The sequence below is a fragment of the Nerophis ophidion genome, linkage group LG03, assembly GCF_033978795.1.
Source record: "Nerophis ophidion isolate RoL-2023_Sa linkage group LG03, RoL_Noph_v1.0, whole genome shotgun sequence".
NCBI classification, from domain to species: domain Eukaryota; kingdom Metazoa; phylum Chordata; class Actinopteri; order Syngnathiformes; family Syngnathidae; genus Nerophis; species Nerophis ophidion.
The window spans coordinates 29,553,988-29,577,979 of record NC_084613.1 but is presented as its reverse complement, the minus strand read 5'-3'; the positions used below and the strand labels follow the sequence as shown (position 1 = coordinate 29,577,979).

The following is a 23,992-nucleotide window of genomic DNA, read 5'->3' as shown; positions in this document are numbered from 1 at the left end:
GAATAGCAACTGGCCACCCATTTGACAGTTTAAATGTTTACGATCGTCTGAAACAACTTCCATACCTCACGAAAACATATTTAAACAGACGGAGAAACTAGAGCAGAACACAGTGTAACCGCGATTTGCAAAATGAAAGGTAATTTCTTTTTTTTTTTTTTTTTTCATTCCTTGTAACACGTCTGTTTAATGTTACTATAATAAGTATTTATTCGAACTAAAAACAGTCGAACATCGAGTTGAAATTCACCCACCACCAAGGGATCTCCTAACAGAGTCTCCAATCCTTTTGTGTAAGTACCGATTTTTTTTTTTTTACTGTATTCATTTCATTACCTCCGTTTTTACCACATTATTAGACAATGGTTTAACTCCGTTTAAGCATTTAAACGTTAAAAGCATTGCACGTGTACGACGATGTAATACCTTTTTTTTTTTAACAGCCGATGACGACGAAGTGAAAGACGAAGAACTTTGTTTGATCGATCTTACAAAGTTGGAAGATGATTATCGAGGTGTGTTTAAACCTTCGAATTATTTAATATTGTGTGTATTCATTATTTTGTTTTATAGAGGATTCGCCGGAAGAGACCAACGCGATCCCTTTAACCCAATCGCAGTCTGGTGAGTCAAATAATTCTCATTTTTACAAGAAAAAAAAACATGCGGTATACGATACATATATACATATATTTACTTACAGATTTTCCGTTTACATCTCTTGCTCACTGGTCTCCCTTAACGCTGGAGGGTCCGTCAACGGCCATTCCAGGCTGAGGAGAAGGCTTGATTGCGCCAAAGACTCCAGACATCGAATCCTTGCTCCGTGGGGAAATCATCGAAAACGACGGTGAATGTCCAACAGGCACCCGCTGTAAGTTTTTCTCGTTTTCTGTAAGCTTTTTAAGATTCTCAGGAGCTTTAAAGAGCTCCTCTCATTCCAATGTCTTTCGCTCAAATGAATTTCGCGCCTAAGGGGAATGGGCGGGGACTGATTCCGGAGGTGGGCGGTTGTTTCCGGCTATGCTTGCATGAGTGGAGATGACAGCGCCACATGTGGTTAAAGCCGGTATATATTAATTTTTTTTTTTTTTTTTTTTTTTTTTTCCACAGGCAACAAACGCAGGAGGAAGCGTAGATGCGCCCGCCAGCTCGACAAACATGATAGAAACAGAAGAAGGCTGAAACAGTACTATCGTATACTGGCTCGCACTCTCATGAAGATGGCAGACATGATTTGATACATACTGGTTTGTTATATCTGTTCCATTCGAATTATTTTTTCTTTTTTTTCTTTAGAGAAATATAATGGGTGTAGTTCCATCTGAATTAGATGTAGTTATTGTAGAAGATGAAGACGTTTGTAATCATCATTTAGATCCAAACAACCAGATAGAATGGGAACCAAACGATGATCCGTCTATGCAAGATGATATTAATGTGTTAAATTCAAACACAAACACACAAGCCTCTACACAGCATCACGAGGTGTTGGGAGGGGCGACACCCTCGGGGGAATGTTTGGATTTTTCGGAGGTGGTGGGGGTCATGCAGAACCAACCGTCAACGGCTGACCAATCAATTTCAAATGAGACCCAGAGGGGTGATGGGGTAAATGTCTTGAGGAGGGAAACATTCAACAATATACAACTATCCAGCGTTTTAACTTTTCCTCAAAACAACGATGTAACAGATTACGCCACATTTTACCGCGGAGTCTTGGGGAGCCTTAAAAAGCTGACACAGATGGTAACTAAGGAAGCTAGACCCGACGATATCATTCAATTGGAGTTATCCGGTGAAAGTGCAAATCAACACACTTCATTTACATTTCGAAACGATGCCGGGGCTGTGATGAATGCTTTTCAAGATGTGTTAGATCTGTTGGTACAATCAAACGTTGAAATATTGAACGATGAAGAAATACAGGTGATGGTCCAGGTGATACATAACCCTCGAGGTGGTGTAAGAAGAAAAATCGAAACCCTTTTGGAACATGAAATCCGCAGAAAAAAAGCTCGTTATCTTTACAATCCATTAAACTCGAATAATCAACTATGTTTTGCCATTAGCCTAGCAAGTCTGATACATCCTGAATTTACAGATAGCCAGGCTGTGGCGGAGGCTGAAAAAATACAGAGAAAAGCGGGCTTAGACGAACAGACTTCCGTCACTTTCAGTCATATTCGTGAATTTGAAAAAGTGGTACGTCGTAAAATTGTCATACTGTAAAGAGAAGAGGGCCAACGACCCCTCTCACGGTTCGAGACGGATTACCCCAAATCAGAAAATCCGTTGTATCTGTATTTATCTCAGAATCATTACAGCGGTATCATTAACATTAAAGGTTTTTTGTCAAAACCGCACGTTTGTCACTACTGTTACCAAGGGTACGACAAACCCGACAGACACAAATGCGACGGCTATTGCTTGGTCTGTACACAAAATGGGTGTGTAAAAATAGAGGGGAAAACTGTGCTTTGCAGGGATTGCAACATGTGGTGTCGTTCTCCTGCATGTCTCCTCAGACACAGGGTAAAACACCGGGTTATGGAAAAACTCGTCAGCAACTGCGATCGGCGAAAGAAAGGCCTTAAATGCAACCTATTTTACGATGTACCTGTGGCTACAGGTATCGCTAAACACACGTGCCCTAAGTTAAAATGTCAAATATGTAAAGAAGAGCTACCTCGCAGTGACTCAGAGACACCTGAAACACGACATCTTTGCTATATACAACCCCAACCACGTGAAGTAAACCACAATGATAATATCATATTTGTTGCGATCTGTGACTCAGATCTTCACATGTTTATTTTTCCATCTTTGTTTCATTCTCTTCTGACCCACTTACTTCCTGTTTAGTCCGTTACCATGGTTACACATTGATTTCACCTGCTCCTCGTTTTTCTACACACCTGGTTCTCCTTGATTTCTCCCTATATAAGCTTTCCTCTTTTCTTTGTTCAGTCTCGGATCCTAATTTGCCCACGCGCAACACTGACGACTCTCGACCTTCATCTTTGTATGTATATTCTCGCTAGCTTTTACGCTAAGCCATTTGTTTATTCCAGCTCACATGCTGAGGAACTGTTTTTCTGTTTTTGGTTTGTTTTCTCTTTACAGCAGTGTTTTTGTTCCTAGCCTTTTATTATTTAATAAATCCATTTATAACTTACCTTGTTGTGTTCATCGCTTCGACGCATCCCCGGAAGAACCAATCCGGCATTACAATGCCACACAAGCGTCACAGTAGGATCCGAGCATCAAAATGTTTTTCCGCGTCGAAACCACGGGAGGAACCCTTCGACTTGGGTTTGTGGTTGGAGCTCGTGGCTTGGGAGCAGGAAAGACTTGACTGTGGGCCTGAAGTCCCCTCCGAAGCCGTTCGCGCTGCCCCGAAGAGGCGGGGGGTCCAGTGGAGAGGTCCCCCGCACGGCAGTAATTATCCAGCACCACTTCATCCTTCCTACGAACACAGCAAAATTCACCCCGACCAGGATTCACCTTCCACTACCGGTAATCCAGCTTGTTTTTTTTCCCCTGACTCTAGCAGTCACGACATTTGGGGTACGCCCACCGGTGACGCAACACCGCCCCCTGTTGTTGACATTTTTTCAGAAGATTTTTATATTGTGGACAGTACTTTTCATTCCCAACCTTTTTCGAATACCAATAACATTTATGATAAAATACGTAATTATCAGGATATTTTTTCTCATTATTCTAGTCAACCTCAGTCACCTAGTTTTTCTTCTACCCCACCATTTAAACCTCTTTCACCGCCCAAGTATAGTGTTTTTTCGCCTTCTAATAATTGTGTACAAGTTAGAGGGGAGGAGTCTGCCCGCCTCCAAACCTCCCACCACCCTCCCTTATGGTCAGTCCCTGACCACAGGGAACGGGTCTGGGATTCCCGTCTGGAGGGGGGGGCTATGGCCTATAGCTGTGTTGCGGAGGTAGCGCAGACGCTACCATTTCTTAAAACTGTCAAACCGCAACCTCCTATGAGGCCACCCTTACCTGTTTTTCGGCCCGTTAAACCGCTAGCTCCTCCTAGGCCGCCGCCACCTGTATTCCGCTTAGCTCTTCCTCGTAGACCTCCTCCACCTGTGTTTCCCCCGGCCAAGTCTCAACGGCCTTGTAGACCTCCTCCACCTGTTTTTCCCCCGGCCAAGTCTCAACGGCCTTGTAGACCTCCTCCACCTGTGTTGCCCCCGGTCAAATCCCAACGACCAAGTAGACCTCCTCCACCGGTGTTCAGACTCGCGAGGTCATTACCTCAAGCACATCCTCCACCACCGGTGTTCTGCATTTCTCCCAGTTTGGTTCTCACACCAGCACTTAACTGTAGTCTGGTTCTCGCACCAGAAACTGATGTTTCTAGCCTGGTTCTCAAGCCAGCACTAGACTCCCACCTGGTTCTCACACCAGCCTCCGACCCAGAACTGGTTCTCATACCAGTTACAGACTTTAGCCTGGAGCCCACTCCAGTACCAGCTCCAGAGCTGGAGCCTACTCCAGTACCAGCTCCACGCCGCCAAGCGCCGGTACCAGCTCCGCGCCGCCAAGCACCGCCGACGACGGGGCTGGAGCCCACACCAGCGTCGACGACGGGGCTGGAGCCCACACCAGCGTCAACGACGGGGCTGGAACCTTCACCTGTGTCGACAGGGCTGGAGCCCACTCCAGTGCCAGCTCCTCGACAAGCGCCGGTACCAGCTCCACGCCGCCAAGCACTGCCGACGAAGAAGCTGGAGCCCACACCGGCGCCGACGATGAGGCTGGAGCTCACACCAGTCACGACTCCTGCGGCTCCCAGGCCGCCTCCGACGACTCCTGCGGCTCCCAGGCCGCCTCCGACGACTCCTGCGGCTCCCAGGCCGCCTCCGACGACTCCTGCGGCTCCCAGGCCGCCTCCGACGACTCCTGCGGCTCCCAGGCCGCCTCCGACGACTCCTGCGGCTGCAGCACCCGCATCATTCTCGCCAGCTGCACTCGGGCCTGCTTTGGCTGCAGTCCCCGCACCCTCGTCTGCTGCTTCCAAGCCTGCTGGGATTTCGGTGCTGAGGCGTCGTCCACCACGTCGATCACGGGCGTGGCCTCTGCGAGGTCATCCTCCTCGCCAGACACTCCCTCCTCCATGTCGGCCACGGATGTGGCCGTGCCCGGGTCGTCCGCCTCGCCGGGCACCTCATCCTGCGATGCGGCCACTAATGTGGCCTTTTCGAGGTCGCCCGCCAAAACTTTTTCGGCAGCGGCGTTCCATCCGCCGCCGCCACTTGACTTGTCCTCGGTGGATTCGGGGACACACGACTTGGCGACCCTCCACCGTGGCCTCCCTCCGCCCTCCCTTCGTTTGTGGACTCTGTTTTTGGGGAGGGGGTTCAAGTTGTTTCTTATTTGTTTTTGTTTTCTTTGAGACATCTGGAATCTGTCTTTTTGGGGGGGGGAATACTGTTGCGATCTGTGACTCAGATCTTCACATGTTTATTTTTCCATCTTTGTTTCATTCTCTTCTGACCCACTTACTTCCTGTTTAGTCCGTTACCATGGTTACACATTGATTTCACCTGCTCCTCGTTTTTCTACACACCTGGTTCTCCTTGATTTCTCCCTATATAAGCTTTCCTCTTTTCTTTGTTCAGTCTCGGATCCTAATTTGCCCACGCGCAACACTGACGACTCTCGACCTTCATCTTTGTATGTATATTCTCGCTAGCTTTTACGCTAAGCCATTTGTTTATTCCAGCTCACATGCTGAGGAACTGTTTTTCTGTTTTTGGTTTGTTTTCTCTTTACAGCAGTGTTTTTGTTCCTAGCCTTTTATTATTTAATAAATCCATTTATAACTTACCTTGTTGTGTTCATCGCTTCGACGCATCCCCGGAAGAACCAATCCGGCATTACAATGCCACACAAGCGTCACAATATTCTATGATTTTGAGACGTTTGTCGATGACAATCACACTCACATTCCCTTTCTAGTCTGTACCAAGACGCTGCAAGGAGAAGAGTGGTGTGCTTTTGGACTGGATTGTGTTACAGTTTTCCTCAATCATTTCAGGAAACCTCGTTATCTTAAATCTACATTTATAGCCCACAATTCGAGAGGATTTGACGGTTACTTGATTCTGAGAGGCATGGTACGGCTGGGTATAGCACCCTTAATTATCATGCAGGGGAGTAAAGTTCTCTGTTTTAAAGACCCTGATTTTTTGCAAAAATACATTGACTCGCTTTCCTTCCTTACCATGCCGCTTAGCGCTATGCCAAAAGCGTTAGGACTCGGTGATTGCTGGTCCAAGGGGTATTTTCCTCACAAATTTAGTTCGGAGGAACATTTAAATTATGTCGGAAAATACCCCGCAATCAGCAATTACGGTGCAGAACGCATGACACCTGTTGAACGCACCAAGTTTGAGACGTGGTATCAAAATGAGAAAAGCGAGGTCTTTGATTTTCAAAAACAAGCGGTACACTACTGTAAAAACGACATCAATGTTCTTCGTGAGGGTTGCATCAAATTTAGATAGCCTCGGCCTGCATGAAGGTGTTTGTGACTAATTTCCTCGAGCCGCGTTCTCTAGCCATACCTTCCCCGGATAACTACCGAGGGTTGTGTAAAAAATACTCACACACCAGCATCCAATGGTTAGAATGTGAGTCGCATCGTCGTGGTATTTTCATTCAGCATGCTTTAAACAAAGGCGAAAAACAGATGGGGGCATACTTTGTGGATGGGTTTGCTATAATCGGTGGCAAACCATTCGTCTGGGAATTTCAGGGGTGTTTTTATCACGGATGCCCGACGTGTTTCGAACCCGGTGCTGTATGCCCTTTGACAAACACACCGTTCGAGGAGTTGCACAAGGCTACCGAGAAAAAAATGAAAGCGTTAAAGCGTGACCACAAGGTCAACATCATCGTCATCAGAGAGCACGAGTGGAATGAAATGAAAAAATCAAACCCTAGGGTAATAGACTTTCTCAAAACACGCAATTACCCCGCACCTCTCATGCCTCGAGACGCTCTTTATGGAGGTAGGACAAGCGCCTTTTGCTTGAGGCACACGGCGGGTGAGAACCAGCGTGTATTGTATGAGGATGTCACCTCTCTCTACCCGTACGTCAACAGCGCATTTCCTTACCCCCTGGGTCATCCTGTCATCATCCACACGGATTTTGACGATGTTGGAAACTATTTCGGTCTGGTCAGAGCCGTTGTTCACCCTCCTCGAGGTCTCTATTTCCCTGTGCTACCCTACAGAACGGTCAAGGGTAAACTAGTGTTTACACTTTGCCGCACATGCGCAGAAAACAATAACCAGCAGGAACCCTGCGAACATGATGAGGAAGGAAGGGCATTGACGGGAGTCTGGGTCACGCTCGAATTCAACAAAGCTTTACAGTTGGGATACAGAGTCGGTAAGATTACGGAGGTGTGGCACTTTGAAGAACGGAGCGAAACCGTTTTTACGGGTTATGTTCAAACTTTCCTAAAGGGTAAGCAAGAAGCTTCAGGGTATCCCAAAGAAGCCGTCGATGCAGAAAGCAGGGAAAAGTACATTCGTGAATATCGTGAAAATCAGGGAATACAGCTGGATGCTGAAAAAATCGAACCCAACCCTGCCAAGAGACAAATGTCAAAACTCTGTTTAAACAGCCTTTGGGGAAAGTTTGCGGAGAGGTGCAATAGAACTCAGACCACCTTGGTGAGAAAAAGTGAAGTATTTTTCGACTTTGTATTTTCAGGAAAATATCAGGTTGAATATTTTTCCTTTCTCAACGAGCAAATTGCTATGGTGCAATGGCAATACAGTAAAAACAGCGTGGTGCTTCCCGGTAACACAAATAATGTATTTGTCGCTGCTTTTACCACCGCTTACGCACGTTTGAAAATGTACGGTTACCTAGAGGGGTTGCAAGAGAGAGTTCTTTACACAGACACCGATAGTTTAATCTACACGGTAAACGAGGGGGAAGTTTCTCTGGAGACGGGGTCCTATCTAGGCGATTTGACGGATGAGTTGGGAGGAGACAGCATTCACGAATTCGTCTCCGCCGGTCCAAAGAGTTATGCCTACCAAACCCTGCAGGGTAAAAAAACTGTGCTGCGTGCCAAAGGAATCACTCAAACCCGCGAGTGTTGTGAGAGGGTCAACTTTGACAGCGTTAAAGATTTGGTGGAGGGCTATCTGGAGGAAGACAAAACAGGTGCGATCTACACCCCTCATCACCAAATTGTTCGTGATAAAAGGGGGTTCCTTTTAAATAACTCGTCTTTCGAAAAAAAGTTTCGAGTGGTGTATGACAAAAGACGTCTCTTTCCCGACGGGAAAACTTTACCTTTCGGGTATTAGAGAGGAAATGGAAAAAATGGAACGAGTAGACTTTGATCCCAGATTTCATACACCTTTTTCATGCCTGGTTGTAGGACCTAGTGGTTGCGGAAAGACTTTTTTTGTAAAATGTGTATTGGAAAATTGTGAACACGTCATGAATTCTGTACCCGACAACATTGTGTGGATTTATACATCTTTCCAACCCATGTATGCTGAATTAAAAAAGATGAATAAAAAAATAAAATTTGTTGAAGGACTGCCTGATTCCTTTGAAGATGAAAACTTGTTTCCGGACGATCAGACCCATTTGGTGATTTTGGACGATGTTATTTTTCAAGCCTCAAATCACCCCGAAGTGGTTAAATTTTTCACGCAGTATAGACATCATAGAAATATGAGCGTTATGATGCTGACCCAGAATGTTTTTCATCAGGGAAAATTTTCACGCACCATTAGCTTAAACTGTAATTATATGATACTGTTTAAGAATCCGCGGGACAGATTGCAGATTAACGTGTTGGCACAGCAAATGTTCCCCGCACAAAAAAGTTTTTTCTTGGAAAGTTTTGCGGATGCTACTTTGGATGCTCATGGCTATTTATTGGTCGACCTGACACCTTTCTGTCCAGAACAATACAGAGTGAGGTCGGGCGTGCTTCCGCACCAGTGGCCCGTTGTCTACGTGCCAAAAACATAATGTCAAAGCGTGTAAAGAGGAACGGTCCCATGTTAAAAGCTCTGTACCATGCCACACCACAAAAACGTCGAGATATTCTGAGTCACGGCTCACCAGACTTTATCCAGACGCTGTGTGAAATTGCTTTAAACATTCTGAAGGGTAATGTGCCCTTATCACCGTCTCAATTTGCTCATCTTAAAAAACAAAAGAAAATCATCCGACTGCTGGCTGATAAAAGGACTGGACTGAAACGCAAACGCCAGACTCTGATGAAACAGTCGGGCGGTTTTCTTCTACCCTTACTGGCCACCGTCGTACCGTTTATAGGGAATCTTATCGGTGGATTGAGCGGAAAAGGTTGAAGATGAAAAAGGCTCAAAAAATGTTTCTCCTATCCCCCCAACAATTAAATCGTCTGACTCGCCCGGAGCCGACCATCAGAGACTCGGCGGAGGATGATCTAGATGTTAAAATGAGAGCCGTCTTAAACGAACCCGGAATGAATCCTCATGAAAGAATAAAAATATACGATACCCTGCTGCAGAGATATCTCGGCCTGTTGAAGCAGGGGCAACGGGAGGAGAAAAGGATGACTCTGACTTTACACAAGGATTTGCGGGGTGAACCATGGAATGACTCTGAGGATAAACCGGAGGATAAACCAGAGGATAAACCGATGGATAAACCGGAGGATAAACCTCGGAATACTGGCGGGGGGTCAAAGGATGTCACGATGATCGAAGTTCTGAAAATCCTCCCCCGACGCGACCGTAACAACGCCGAGTACATTATGAAAAAATTATCCGAGAATGATAAGGGGTGGACCTCCTAAAGGAGAGTTTGTTCAAAACGGTACACCGGTGCAGGGATCTCATATGATCGATTTACTGAAACACCTGATGCAACGGTCCAAAAATCCACAGACCCGCACGCCTGAGGGTTGGAGAAAATTTTTAACAGCGTTGACGGAGCTAAATGTCCCCACATCGACCATTCATAACCCCAGAGCACGAGATCAATACAGACGTCTGAAAGCGGATGGAGAGTTTGAATCAGAATGGGTGGAAAAAGAAACATTTCTATCTCCCGAGAGGAAAAGAAGAGGTAGAAAAGTGACATTGTCCCCACATTGGTTAAACCTTGAATGAATGATGACAAAACTCTTGTTTCAATAAAATGTTTTTTTATTCATCAAACGCAGTGTGTACAGCATTTTCATTTCAACGGTTCAAAAAAGTTTCTAAACAACAGACGTCTTGTACGCCACAACGACTACTATTATTCTTATTCGTGCTAGTACAACATTGAATTTTTTTAACCAGGGTATATGCTTCAAGATCATTTTTTACTACATCATCTGTGTATAAAGACAAAACTTGTTCAAAAGACAGTCCGCAAAATCGATGGTGCAGATAATAAACGCAGTGTTGACCGCACACTGTGGACAAAGGGTGTTGAAGCTGTAGGTTGTGGTACAATATACGGTCAGAACGATTTTCCAAAAAGTTCAAGATGCTCCGAGGGTAGTAATCAAAATCGAGAGAAAATCCATAAGAATCAAAAAAAGTGGCGGTCCCATCTTCCTCCAGAGTCATCGATAACCAGTGCTCCCCCGGTCGATGTCCTTCGTGGGTGTTGACGATAAAGTAGGAGGGTGGGGTAAAGGAGCGAGTCAGTGAGGGGAGTTGGTCGGAGGCCCATACACCACAGAAAACATTCCCCAACACTCGTCGCAGAAGCTTCTCCAGTTGATGGTTATTCATCTCCGTCGTCAATAATAATCCACCAGCACTTGTCGTTTGGAATCAATTTCCAAAATAGAATCGTAACATGCGTAAACCACAAGAGTGACCGTGTTGGGTAAGGGTACTCTGAATCTCATTTCCAACCTCAAAGTGCCATTAGAAACCCGAGACAATGCGTCGCTGTCCTCTCCCGGATTGAGATTGAACACAAACAGCGAATAACCCCGTTCAAAATCTTGTCTGTTGATGCACAGAGGTAAATCTTTCATATGCCTCCCTGTAGCGGTAAACATGTTGTAAAACTCTCTGACCGAAGCCCCCTGGTTAAATTGTGGTTGGAAAGCTTTGGAGGGAATTTGTTTTCCCGCGTGACAGAGGGTGATGTATTCTGCGTTAAAATGCTGGAAATTAAAGGGTGAGAGATCTCTTCTTCCTGTGAAAGCTTCATGATTTACCATACCCAAAACAATGTATTTAGGCATCGTGCCCAAAAACAAATTTTCTTGGGTGCATACTCTGGAATTTTCAGGGATAGAGTAGGTTTTCACGCTGACCCGTGACAAAGGGTAGAGTGCGTTTCCTTTGAGTAAGGCCGAGGCGTGCCCCAATCGTACGGCCGGCGAAACGGTGACCTTTTTTGTGAAGAGAGAGGCACCCAGCACTTTCAGACGGAAAGTACCGTCCGCAGCCCCTGTGAGACAAAAGGCGTCGCTGGCACGCGTGAGTTTGATCCTCAGATCCACCGAGTTGAGAAGGAGTCTCTCGCTGAAAAGAATGTCTGCGTGGAGGGGTCCTAGTAGCTGAACCTCTTTAGATTCAGCCGTGTAACCGGCTCTGATGTTGAGTCCTTTGTTTGGTCCGTTCGCTGTTTCTATAGAGTCTATTGAGCCGCCGGTGTCTTTGTGGAATAACCCGGCTGAGAATTGACTTCTGAGTGTGGCTTCAGAATAGTTTAGTAGCGTTTCAATTATCGCCCTGTATGGGTGTGTGGCGCTGGATTGAGGAATCAGTCTTTCCCCGAGCATAATGTCGCATTGGCTGAAGATGGTGTTTAGAGGATAATTGATGAGACCCACATTGGCGTCGTTTGGGATATTTGATCCATCGGCGCGGGTAATTTTAACCCGCAGGTAAAGTAATGTGTCATTCAGATCCAAGTACTTTTCACCTTCTCCCGGGATGAAAAATTCAATAGGACCCCCGTCAGTGATGGCGGATAGCGGTAGGACTTCTGTGTAGGATTTATCATCGATAGACATCTGAGTCATAGGAGCTGAAAATAAATCCAGCTCGGCCATCGTGCATTCGGCCGAATTTTGATGTAAAAGAGCCATCTTTTTTCTTTTTTTTTAAAAATATATCGTGTGAGGGAACGACGGTCCTTCTCTTTGAAAACCTTTTACCGACTGATTTTCTTCTCCCCAGATGACGGCGTTTTTTACCACTCGTTGAGAGACGTCGTCCCGGGGGTCTCTTTCGGGGTTGTCTAGCCAGGACCATTATTCCTCCTGATCCGTCTTGTACCCCACTACCCATTTTTCCAACGGCATGACTGAATACGTTGGAAGCGATATTTTTTGCCGCTGTTTTAAGATGAGGTTTGACCAGGGCAAAACCTCTTTTCACCAGAGGTGATACAAAACGAAACAACCTGGAAAACACGGAGCCTATCCCACGCCCGTACATCACAGGTGAACCTGTGAAACCGGGGAGGGAACCCCCCACTTGGCTTTCGTAATAACCCACTAAACGTAGAGGGTCGTGCATGGGTTGACTCATTCTCATTGTTGTTGGTTTTACTTTCTAACGGGTCTAAAGTGGAGCTTCGCGATGGTCTTTCCAAAGGTGAAGTCGACGTGTTTGTTCTGATCAGATTTAATCTCCACCCTGATGTTTTCAATGTGATTTTTCGAGACGGGTAAATAGTAGGCGGGGTTAAAACACTTGGTGACAATCTCACCGTAAGCTCCCTCTACACTCACGATTCTCAAAAGAGGAGCATAAGCGTCGCCTACTATCTGAGGTCGCACCACGTCACTGTAACAGTAGAGATGGTAGAAACCGGCGTTTATATCCGCGGGATAGGGGGCCGACCCACGGTCAAAGTTGATCCACTTTCCAGGTTTCACTCCCATGATGTAAGCCAGGGAAGGGGAAAAACGAAAATGAGTTTGACCCCCTGATTGATAGGAGATTCGCTTTTTAACATCGTCAAAGGCTATCCTCACATCGTTGTCAATTTTTTGTAAAGATTCATTCAGTTCATTTATGAATCGTGTAATGTTCTCATAACATCCCCCTCTCAATTCTTGACGGTAAACTATCCCCATTCCAGGATTGCTTTCAGGTCCCACCGGTGGAGGTCTCTTTAGCCATTCATAAAATGCTCCGTTAGAAACATTATACCATGAGCGAGGGTATGAAATCTCTGTTAAGGCCACCTCCCATGAGCCTGCTAAATCTATATGTTGACTTAAATCTATCTGGTAATGGGAACTTTTGTTTTCTTTAAATACGTTGAGGCTGGCGTTGGAGGGTAAGGTGAGGTAAAAACCCTCGTTGCAGGAATGATCCATAATGCTCGATGATCTTTAGACTGTGAGGCTCATCAAAGGCATCAGATTGTTTTATACATTTGTAAGGAGGTCAGCGTCCACCCAACTGTTGAATTTTTCGGGCCAGTTTTTCCAGTGCACTAGAACTTGTTTTTTGCCACCGACCGTACGTCGTTTTAGAATTTCCTCCACATGATAGCGCTTGTCCTCGCTCTCTTTTACTTTCTGCAACTCGGCTTCGTAAAAAGAACCCTCTATTATTTCACCGTCAAAATCTTTCAGTCTGTATGCCGGGGGAGATCGAGGGAGACGTCGTGTTATTGTAAACACCTCGTCTGTAAAACTCTGTTCATATTTTTTATCAAACACTCCTCTCACTTTGGATATTCTCACCATATCTCCCGTGGCAAATTTGTATTTGCGTTTGAATGCTGTGAATGAGCCGTAGAGATTCTCAAACACGTGAGGGGTATTTTCCAAAGTCACATCCACCGGTTTCATTTTAATACTGCTGTGATATCCGTGATTGTAGCTTTTTACCAAGTCTTGTAAGACGTCTAGGTAACGCCTGGTGTTGTTGGCTGTAAAATATCTCCACATTCTCCCTTTCAGAGTACGATTAAATCTTTCAACCACCGAAGCTTTGAGATCGCTGGCCGTAGAAAAATGTACAATATTGTGTTTCTTCATCAGAGCTTGAAAACTCTTGTTAAAAAATTATTTTCCCGCGTCGGTTTGGAGTTTGCGAGGAATCTGACTTTCCCCCAACACCGATTGAAACGATTCAACCACCTCCACGGACGTCTTTCTCCTCAAAACCCTCACATAGGCCTTCTTGGAAAATACATCTATGACCGTTAATAAATAATTATAACCGTCGTTATATTCAGCCAAGGCTTGCATGTCACAGAGGTCGGCTTGAAACTGGGTTAAAGGTCGCGGGACAAAGACTCTGTTTCTTGGAAAATGAATGCGAACCGGTTTATGGAGTGTATAGGCGTCCTGTCCCGTTAAATATTCTTGAACTTTTTCTTTTGTGACACGTTGCCCCGTTTCATCCTGCACAGCTCGACGGAGTCGATCTACCCCTCCAAAACTACCCGGGTGTGCGGGTGTATAGTATGCTTTTTCCATAGCTTTCTCCATTGTGGAAAGACAAAGAGAAATGAACTCGTGTTGCTTGGTACACATTTCTTTTATTCATTCATGGAAACAACACAATGAATCTAAAACAGTTTGTTTTTATTCATTCATGGACACCACACAGCGAATCTAAAACAATTTTTCTATAAACTATAAACTATAATCAAGGTTTGATGTAAAACAGGTATACCGTAGGTGAATTTAATCGCTTCGTGCAGTTTTTGTAGTTCAAACAAAACGTTGACGGGGATGTCGCATCGTAGACGATACATCGACATATCAACAAACAGAGCATATAAAATGAACACGTGATAAGGAGAAGGTTGAAAAGACTTTTCTTTAGACCATTCCTTCAAAATTGTTTCAAAAATGTCAAAGTCAAAAGCATGAGAGACAACGGATTTCCAGGTAGCTTCCCAGGTAGGCTTAGAGCGGGCATAATCAAGAATAATTTGTAGTTTTTGAGGTTTGTCTCGTTTTAGAACATACGCTTCCATCGCGTCAATCAACGGGTAAATAACAGCGTGGTTCTCGATAGAGTTTACAAGTTTTCTCCAATAATTACCCATCTTTTTTGTAATTATTCCAACACTCTGTCACCATATCCAGATGTCTCAAAATCGTTTCATCACCCCGTACCAACTCGTTGTACACGTCATCTATGGCCCACCAGACATTTCTCTCAGATTTCAGTTGAGACAGCAGAGAGTCGGCGTAGGATTCGACCCTTGAATCCTCAGCCTCGATGCGACGAAGCATCAGCAAGCGTTGAATGGCTTGAATGAATTTAGACGTACGCAGAGTCTTGATGAGTCCGTCGTAGTTGTACAGAAGAAAGTCCTCTTCATAGGGTTCCAGGCACGGGTGGTTTCTCTGGCTCGGATGGTTCACCCGACAACCGTAACATTCGCTCTGCCTGAACTGGCGGATGGCCTCGTTGAGGAGATGAAACACGGCCGTTTTCACCGTGCTGGTGAAAAGCAACCACTTCCCCCCATCGGTTTCATCATCGATGTGCAACGGGGGGTCCACGAGTGACGGGGATGGTGACGGGGGTGGTGGCGGGGACGGCGGAGGTGTTATGATGATCAGGTCATTCTCCTTTTCCTCCTCCTTCCTATCGTCATCTGGCAAAGACTGCCTAGCGTTGTCGGTTTTCATCCCCCATCTGCAGAAACATCTGCCGAAGCGACACGTCTCATCGTCGCTCACCACCTCCGATCCAGCCATCGTTTCAGGAGGGTTAAAGATCTCGGCCATGTTTGCTTCATCAGTCGTGTTTACGGATGGTTTGAAATCGTCCTGTGGTATAAGACGGGTCTTTACGCGTCTGATGGTCTTGTTTGCCATTTTCTTGTTTGAGATCCGTGCGTTCAAAAAAGGGAGCCAATATGGTCTGGTCGAAAAAAAAAATTGCAGGGTGGGGTTGTTTTTATAGGGAGGGTCGAAAAAAAAAGGCTCGACCAATCAAACTAACGCTATGATTTTCAAAGGGTATTGGACGAGTCGGAGGAGGGGGTGTTTCCTTGAAGGTTATTGGTTGAAACTGAAGCGGGGGAGGTCCTTTCGTCCTCCGTCGGGGGTGTGGTCTCAAAGGACAACTTTCTTCTCGTCGTCAGCATGCTTTTCCATTGTCGACTGCTTCGGAACAAGTCGTTTATTTTCTCCTTCATCGACGCCATTCGCTCTCGCCATGCCACGATGGGTACGACCACCAACGGTGTAAACACCCCGCATTCATCGTTGAAAGACTCCAGGGAAAAGACATCGGGCTCGGTCCACTGAGCCGGATAGGTACCGGTGATTTTTGGAGCACGGAGACTGGCACGTAAAAACCAACGACCCGAGGCTGAAGATTTCGTCTCCCAGGTAGCGCTGAACAGAATTCTTCTCTCATTCAACTCATCCATCGTCGGGTAAGTAAACAAGCTTCCTTTTACGCGTTTATCCACCGGTGAAGGATCACGCCACAGGAAATCGGGCATTGCCAGTCTTAAAACTTCCCAATCCACGGTAGATAACGATGAAAATATCGAGAAAGGGCTTCCGTCTCTTCTTTCTTTTAGCTGAAATAAGCAGATATCCCCCATTTCGTATCTGAATACAAATCCAAAAGATCCCTCCATCCCGTACGCTTCCAAGTCCCATTTCTCACGCAAAGACTCGGTCGGCGGCATCTGAATACGATTTAGAAACACTCGACTTTTTTGCGGAGCGTCAATGTAAGTTTTATTATTTTTATAAATCGACACAGGCGTTTCACTAATCATGACCGAATCGAACAAAGTCTTTACGCTAACGTATAAAGCTCCAAATAATGACTAAGCCTTACACCGCCCTTTTGTACCCCTCCTCTGCGTGTGTGTGTGTGTGTGTGTGTGTGAAGTGCGTGCGTGTCCACATCTCCACACGTAACATTCCCAGCCATCAATACATCGAAATCTGGAAGTTGTTTCAAACGATCGTAAACATTTAAACTATCAAATATATGGTCACATGCTGCTCAGATGACATTGCTTTCTTAAAAAAACTGAACCCTCCTTTGTTCCCTCGTCAGGTCTTAACTCCACCCTCTTCCTGGTTTAACCACTCCCACCGCAGGTCTTAACTCTGCCCTCTTTCTGTTTAAAACTCCACCCCCTTCCTGGTTTAACCACTCCCACCGCAGGTCTTAACTCCACCCTCTTCCGGGTAAGCCACACCCACTTGACCTTGACATTTGAACCTGACCTTTGACTTTGACCTTTGACTTTGACCTTTAACCTTGACCCCTCATAAATCATTAACCTTTGAACTTGACCCCTCATAAATCATTGACCTTTGACCTTGAGGGGTCATAAATCATTGATTTATGAGGGGTCATAAATCACTTTTGACTAAAGGTAGGGACTTAAATTCTCTGTAAATGATTGGTTGGCACAACTCCTGGCCTTTTAAAGATGTGTAGCAAAGCCTGTTTTTTTTTTTTAAATATACATATAAGATGTCCTCAGTGAAGTGTTGGTATTAGACTAAAAAGACTAAAAAACGTCTTTGTCCCACACGCCATTAGACTGTACAACTCCTCTCTGGGGCGGAGGGGGGGGGGGGGGGGGGGTACTAGGCTGACAGGGGATGCAAAACAATAACAGTGCAATACTTTTTCATAACATGGTCACTGCTGCCTAGTTTCTCTTGTTTTATTGTTATTATACTGTTATATTTTTATTATCATTGTTGCTTTTTATTTGTATTCTTATTGTAATAATTTTCTATTTTGTTTCCGTTTATACCCCCATTTTTTCCCTTTTTACTTTTTAAATTCAATCTCAATTCTGTACACTGCTGCTGGAATTTAAATTTTCCTGAGGGAACTCTCCTGAAGGATTCAATAGAGTACTATCTATCTATCTATCTATCTATTACTGTATAAATGGGGTGCGGTCAATTAGCTCGAGGTACTATATGTCCGTAAGGAAGGACGTTTTTTTGTTTTTTTTGGACTCTTTAAACCATCCATCCATCCATCCATTTTCTACCGCTTATTCCCTTTCGGGGTCGCGGGGGGCGCTGGTGGGCGGAAGGCAGGGTACACCCTGGACAAGTCGCCACCTCATCGCAGGGCCAACACAGATAGACAGACAACATTCACACTCACATTCACACACTAGGGCCAATTTAGTGTTGCCAATCAACCTATCCCCAGGTGCATGTCTTTGGAAGTGGGAGGAAGCCGGAATACTCGGAGGCAACCCACGCATTCACGGGGAGAACATGCAAACTCCACACAGAACGATCCCGAGCCTGGATTTGAACCCAGGACTGCAGGAACTTCGTATTGTGAGGCAGACGCACTAACCCCTCTGCCACCGTGAAGCCTGGACTTGGGCAAATTAAAGGGGAACATTATCACCAGACCTATGTAAGCGTCAATATATACCTTGATGTTGCAGAAAAAAGTCCATATAAGTTTTAAACCGATTTCCGAACTCTAAATGGGTGATTTTTGGCGAATTAAACGCCTTTCAATTTATCGCTCTCGTAGCGATGACGTCAGAACGTGACGTCACTTAGGTAGTCAATGGCATTTTGTCCACCACATTACACGCAGCAAGTCAAATCAGCTCTGTTATTTTCCGTTTTTTCGGCTGTTTTCCGGTGCCTTGGAGACATTCAGCCTCGTCGCTGTGTTGTCGGAGGGTGTAACAACACGATCAGGGACGGATTCAAGTTGATTTACGTAGAATTTGCTAACATGCTATTTAGGCTAGCTGTATGTACATATTGCAGCATTATGCCTCATTTGTAGCTATATTTGCATACAACCTTTCTCTCCACCTACATTTAATACCAAACAAACACATACCAATTGACGGATTTAAGTTGCTTCAGTGTCAAGAGATGTGAAAGTCCCTCGTTTGGTTTTTACCGGCGATGCTACGACAGACTTGGCACAGAGAAACGTGTGGATATCCTGCGACACTCAAAGCAGATGCATTCCTAATGAGAAAGTCAACGAAATCACAAAGGTGAGTTTAGTTGATGTTGTTGACTTATGTGCTAATCAGACATATTTGGTCGCCTCATGACTGCCAGCTAATCGATGCTAACCTGCTATTTAGAGTAGCTGTATGTATATTTGAAACTATATTTACATTCAGCGTTTCCTTCCCCCCACATTTAGTGCGAAACAAACACTTACCAATCGACGGATTTAAGTTGATCCAGTGTCAATGCGAAAGTCCTGATCGTTTGGTCCGCACATTTTACCGGCGATGCTAAAGCAGACATGGCCGAATAGCGTCAATAGCTATTCGCTCAATAGCTTCAGTTTCTTCTTCAATTTCGTTTTCGCTATCTGCCTTCATACTCCAACCATCTGTTTCAATACATGCGTAATCTGTTGAATCGCTTAAACCGCTGAAATCCTAGTCCGAATCCCAGCTAATGTCGCTATATCTTGCCGTGCTATCCACCATCTGTTTGTATTGGCATCGCTATGTGACGTCACAGGAAAATGGACGGTGGCTTCGCAAATAGCAAAAATCAAGCACTTTAAAGCTTTTTTTAGGGTTATTCCGGGACGGGTAAACATTTTTAAAAAACTTCGAAAAATAAAATAAGCCCCTGGGAACTGATTTTTATTTGTTTTAACCCTTCTGAAATTGTGATAATGTTCCCCTTTAAGGCTCAGGGGCCACATGCGGCCTGTTGAGCTTTTCAATCTGGCCCGCCGGACATTCCTAAATATTTTTTCTAGATGTTTAAGATGTAAAGTGTAGCTGCCATTATGATGTGCAGTAATGTTTTCTAAGGACCGTAAGTCTTGAACTGTACAAAGTATTTCAATGGTTGGAATATGCGCTTAGGGATGATATACCAGTTACTATGGTCATCTATTTAGTTAATATGGTAATCTAATTAGTTACTATGGTCATTTAGTTAGTTACTATAGTAATGTAAGCCACAGCAGCTCAGACGAGCCACCAAGCAGTGTGGGTGGGGAGCAGTTCCACAGATGCGGAAGGATTTTTTCACAACAAAGTTCTAAAGCTTAGTGATGTATCAGATGTGTCAGATTGTAGGTGGGTTTATTTTGTACCCTTTGTGTTCATATTTTACTGTTTATTGCATTTTTTTTTGTAAAATGTGTCGATCGAAAGGTAGTGTCACATCCATATGTTGTCAACATTCAGTGTTTTATCGTTCATAGAAAAATGTAAAATTCCATTATGTTTTCTAAGGCGGTCTGTCAAAACGTTTTGAGCATTCAATCAGACATTATTGTGAGGTTGTGTATTAGTGTTTATAAAAATAGATATACCGGCCCCCAGGCACATTTTTTTTCCCTAAATGTCACGCCCGAGTTATAAAAATTGCCCAGGCCTGCTTTGAACGCCTCTTCCTTGGAAAAGTGGGGTAAAGCAGTGAAGGCTATTCCTGTTGGAATATCATTAAACATCAATTATGTAAAAGCATACAACCTTGATGTGTGGTGAAGGCAGACTTGTCACAACTTTTTTCTATCAAATCATTTTGGATCCAAAGTGAATGCTATTAGTGTGCATGGCCACAAATATTAGTAACCAGTCTTAAAACACAGAGACACTGAAATGTTTGTAACTAGTTCGAGACTTTCTTCATTTCCACAGCAGCTTGCAGGAGAGAAAAATACTTTATTTTTGGTGCTGCAGCAGAGTTGAGGTGAAGTTTAATGAGGCTCGGAGCAAGACTCGGGCAGGTTGAAGTTATTTTTAGTGACACTTGTCTTTTTTGTGTGGAGGGGCTGCCTCTGATGCGGAAAATCTTTACATTTCATGGAGAAAGTGAGCAAATAAAGTGCCTGTTTACTAATGGGGTTGTAGTTTCCAGCGGAGGACGACTGTACTGCATCAAACTGAGGGATGTTGCTATATTTCGACTTTCTAATAAATAGAATAGAATAGAAAGTATTTAGGGGAAATTCAGCACCACAGTTCGCTCACAATAAACAATAAAAATAAAACATAATATATATATAATATATGAATAGTATAAATATATTCTACATTTAAGTGCAGTCAAGAAGGAACATATGCATTATACAGTCTCCTGTCCAAAGGCAAAACCCAGTAACTCAATTTTGGTCAAAACTGAGCTGATAATGATTTTGGAGTTCCTAGGTGATATGCTTTACATTAGTGTATGCGATATTGTAATTTGTTCCGTAAGTAAGCTGTTACCCGCATGGCAGGACTTAGCAACTACCACATAACCGTGTAGATACAACAGAAAAACCTAGTATCTCGAGGGACCAATCGGAGCTTCTTTGTCAGTCGCCTTTTTGTCTTTAATGAGACATTTACACGAATGGGGGCCGACGGTCAACCTGATTATGTGATATTATGGCACGAGGGGATATTTGGAAGATTGGCCCAGGATGTTGCAAGCACCTTCATTAAATGTATTGTTCTTGATTCTTCCCCTTGCATACTCTTTTGGGCAGATAACTGTGGAAGTCAAAATAAAAACTGGACGCTGTACACGGCTCTTGCCCAATGTGCAAACGCAGAATGGGGCCCACCCGAGATTGTGATAAAATATCTGGAGAAAGGGCACACGTTCATGAGAGCAGATTCAATCCATGGCTCAATCGGCAAGAAAATGAAAGCTCAAGAAAACATCTATACGTTTGATGACTTTGTAGATCTTTGTAAGACAGCATCAAGATAGATTGGTTTTCCTTTGTTTTCTCAAAATCAGCTAGAAGTGAGTTACTAGGTTTTGCCTTTGGACGGGAGCAGTCTGATGGCTGTCGGTATGAAGGACCTCCTGTGTCGTTTGGTGTTACATTTTGGGAGTCTGAACCTTCCACTGAACGTGCTCATTCTCTCCGCAAGGTCCGAGTGTAGTGAGTGGGAGGTGTTGTCCATAATGGCTAAGAGTTTTTCTGGACTTCTCCCCTCTGACACCACCGCCCGAGAGTCTATAATGGTGCTACAGTAACCAAAGTATTAGTGTAGTTGTACACACCGCAATGATAAACTTAGTCACAATAATACTGTATTGCAGTGTTTCTTAACCATAGGGCACATGTTAACACAATATATCTGTTTCTCAGCTTTGGTCCACATGGGCCGCCATGGTACTCAGATGTAATACCCTTTTCCACCACTTGTGGCATTAATGACAATATCAAAAAAACAGAAGAAGTATGGAGCTAAAATCATAGAGGTTTCTTAAGCACAAAAAATACGACTAAAGTGTTAAAGCTGGTGTTTTTTTTATAACTAATTTTCTTGGCAAATATTTTTAGAAACATATGTATTTTCTGTTTACGATAACCGTAAATTCCAGACAACAGAATAAGACGCTACTTTTTTTCTATGCTTTTAAACCCTGTGGCTTATTATATGATGTCTAATTCCTGATGTTTTCCTTGCAAACGGCCATAACCCAAATAGTTGTCATAGGTGTGTTATTGTTTGAGTTGTGGCACCATCTTTTGGACGAGTTTGCTCACTGCAGGTGTTGTCTACAGTATTTCCTTCTGTTTAGTGCTTTGAACAGGAAGTGGTTGGAAGTGCTGTTCCGTCTTCTAGTGGACCATGACATCTACTCGTACGGAGTCTTCATTCATCACTCCAAGCAACGTTTGTAAGTTTTACAATATAACTACAACTATTCATACTTACTAAACTGTCCCATGTGTGATGTCTGCAGGAGTCTTTTCATGCAATTTTGTACGTGTTATCGCAATGTCATCAAGTTAGCGTTGTTAGCATTAACTAATATCCTTACAAGTTTACGAGTGTCCGTGTTAGTATTACTAACGTACAACAGCATTCTTTTTGTATCATTTCAGTCTCACAAATTCCTCAGTAAACTCACTAAAACATCACCGTGGAGTTTATGAGTCTGTTTGGCTGATTGGCACGCTAGCTTCCACAGATAGTGGGTGTGTGACGATGACTTCTGTTTTTGTTTATACAGCCATTTTAGTGCTGTGTTACGATTTAGGTATATAAATAAACATTTACAAAATATTTTTGAGTCAATAACTCATTTCACAGCGTATATATCTGTGGCGTATAGTCCGGTGCGGCTAATATATGGATTTTATTTAATTTTTTTAAATAGTGGGTGCGGCTTGATTGTCCAGAAAATAACATAATTTAGCACTGCGTCATTGTACGTACCGTATTTTTCGGACAATAAGTCAGTTTTTTTTCATAATATGGCCGGTGGTGCGACATGTACTCCGGAGCGACTTATGTGTGAAATTATTAACACATTACCGTAAAATATCAAATATTATTATTTATGTCATTCGCGGAAGAGACAAAGAAAAGGTCAGCTATCGTCACAAACACTTTAACCAATAGGAATTCAGTGGGGGAGGGTCATGGCAGAAGTGCATTGTGGGTCATGGAATGCTAACTGCTACATGCTAAATGCTACTGCCGTTGCTATTAAAATGGATCATTTCATCGTTGGCGGTAACTTATAAAAACTGAGAGGGGCTGAACAAAAATGACACCGAAAAGGAAATCATGTACTGCAGATTACAAGCTGGACAAGAGGAAGTTGGCAGAGTTGTTGAGAAGCGACATCGAGGAAGAAGATTTCATGGGATTTATCGATTAGGAGTGACAGATTGTTTGGTAAACGTATAACATGTTCTATATGTTATAGTTATTTGAATGACTCTTACCATAATATGTTACGTTAACATACCAGGCACCTTCTCAGTTGGTTATTAATGCGTCATATAACGTACACTTATTCAGCCTGTTGTTCACTCTTCTTTATTTATTTTAAATTGCCTTTCAAATGTCTATTCTTGGTGTTGGATTTTATCAAATAAATTTCCCCCAAAATATGCGACTTATACTCCCATGCAACGTATATATGTTTTTTTCCTTCTTTATTATGCATTTCCAGCAGGTGCGACGTAAACTCCGGAGCGATTTATAATCCGAAAAATACGGTAATGAATTGTTCGTTAGTTTTTATGAGTCCCTTCTTTTGCAGCGTATTTGACATATTTTTTTTGTAGTCGATCAAC

General features: G+C 43.9%; 2 protein-coding genes across 3 annotated transcripts in view; one reads left to right on the top strand and one right to left on the bottom strand.

Annotated features, from left to right (window-relative positions):
* The window catches only part of LOC133549417 (uncharacterized), a 2,812-nt gene extending 38 nt beyond the window's left edge, over positions 1 to 2,774 (top strand). Inside the window, exons 1-4 of the mRNA XM_061894800.1 lie at positions 1 to 515; positions 574 to 624; positions 704 to 874; positions 1,114 to 2,774. The exon at positions 1 to 515 is cut by the window's left edge and continues 38 nt beyond it. Coding sequence (XP_061750784.1) covers positions 1,309 to 2,232 — 924 coding nt within the window. The 5' untranslated portion in view covers positions 1 to 515; positions 574 to 624; positions 704 to 874; positions 1,114 to 1,308 and the 3' untranslated portion in view covers positions 2,233 to 2,774. The remainder of the gene's footprint in view (positions 516 to 573; positions 625 to 703; positions 875 to 1,113) is intronic.
* Positions 1 to 23,992, bottom strand: part of fkbp16 (FKBP prolyl isomerase 16) — a 156,111-nt gene that overhangs the window by 51,383 nt on the left and 80,736 nt on the right. The window lies entirely within an intron of this gene.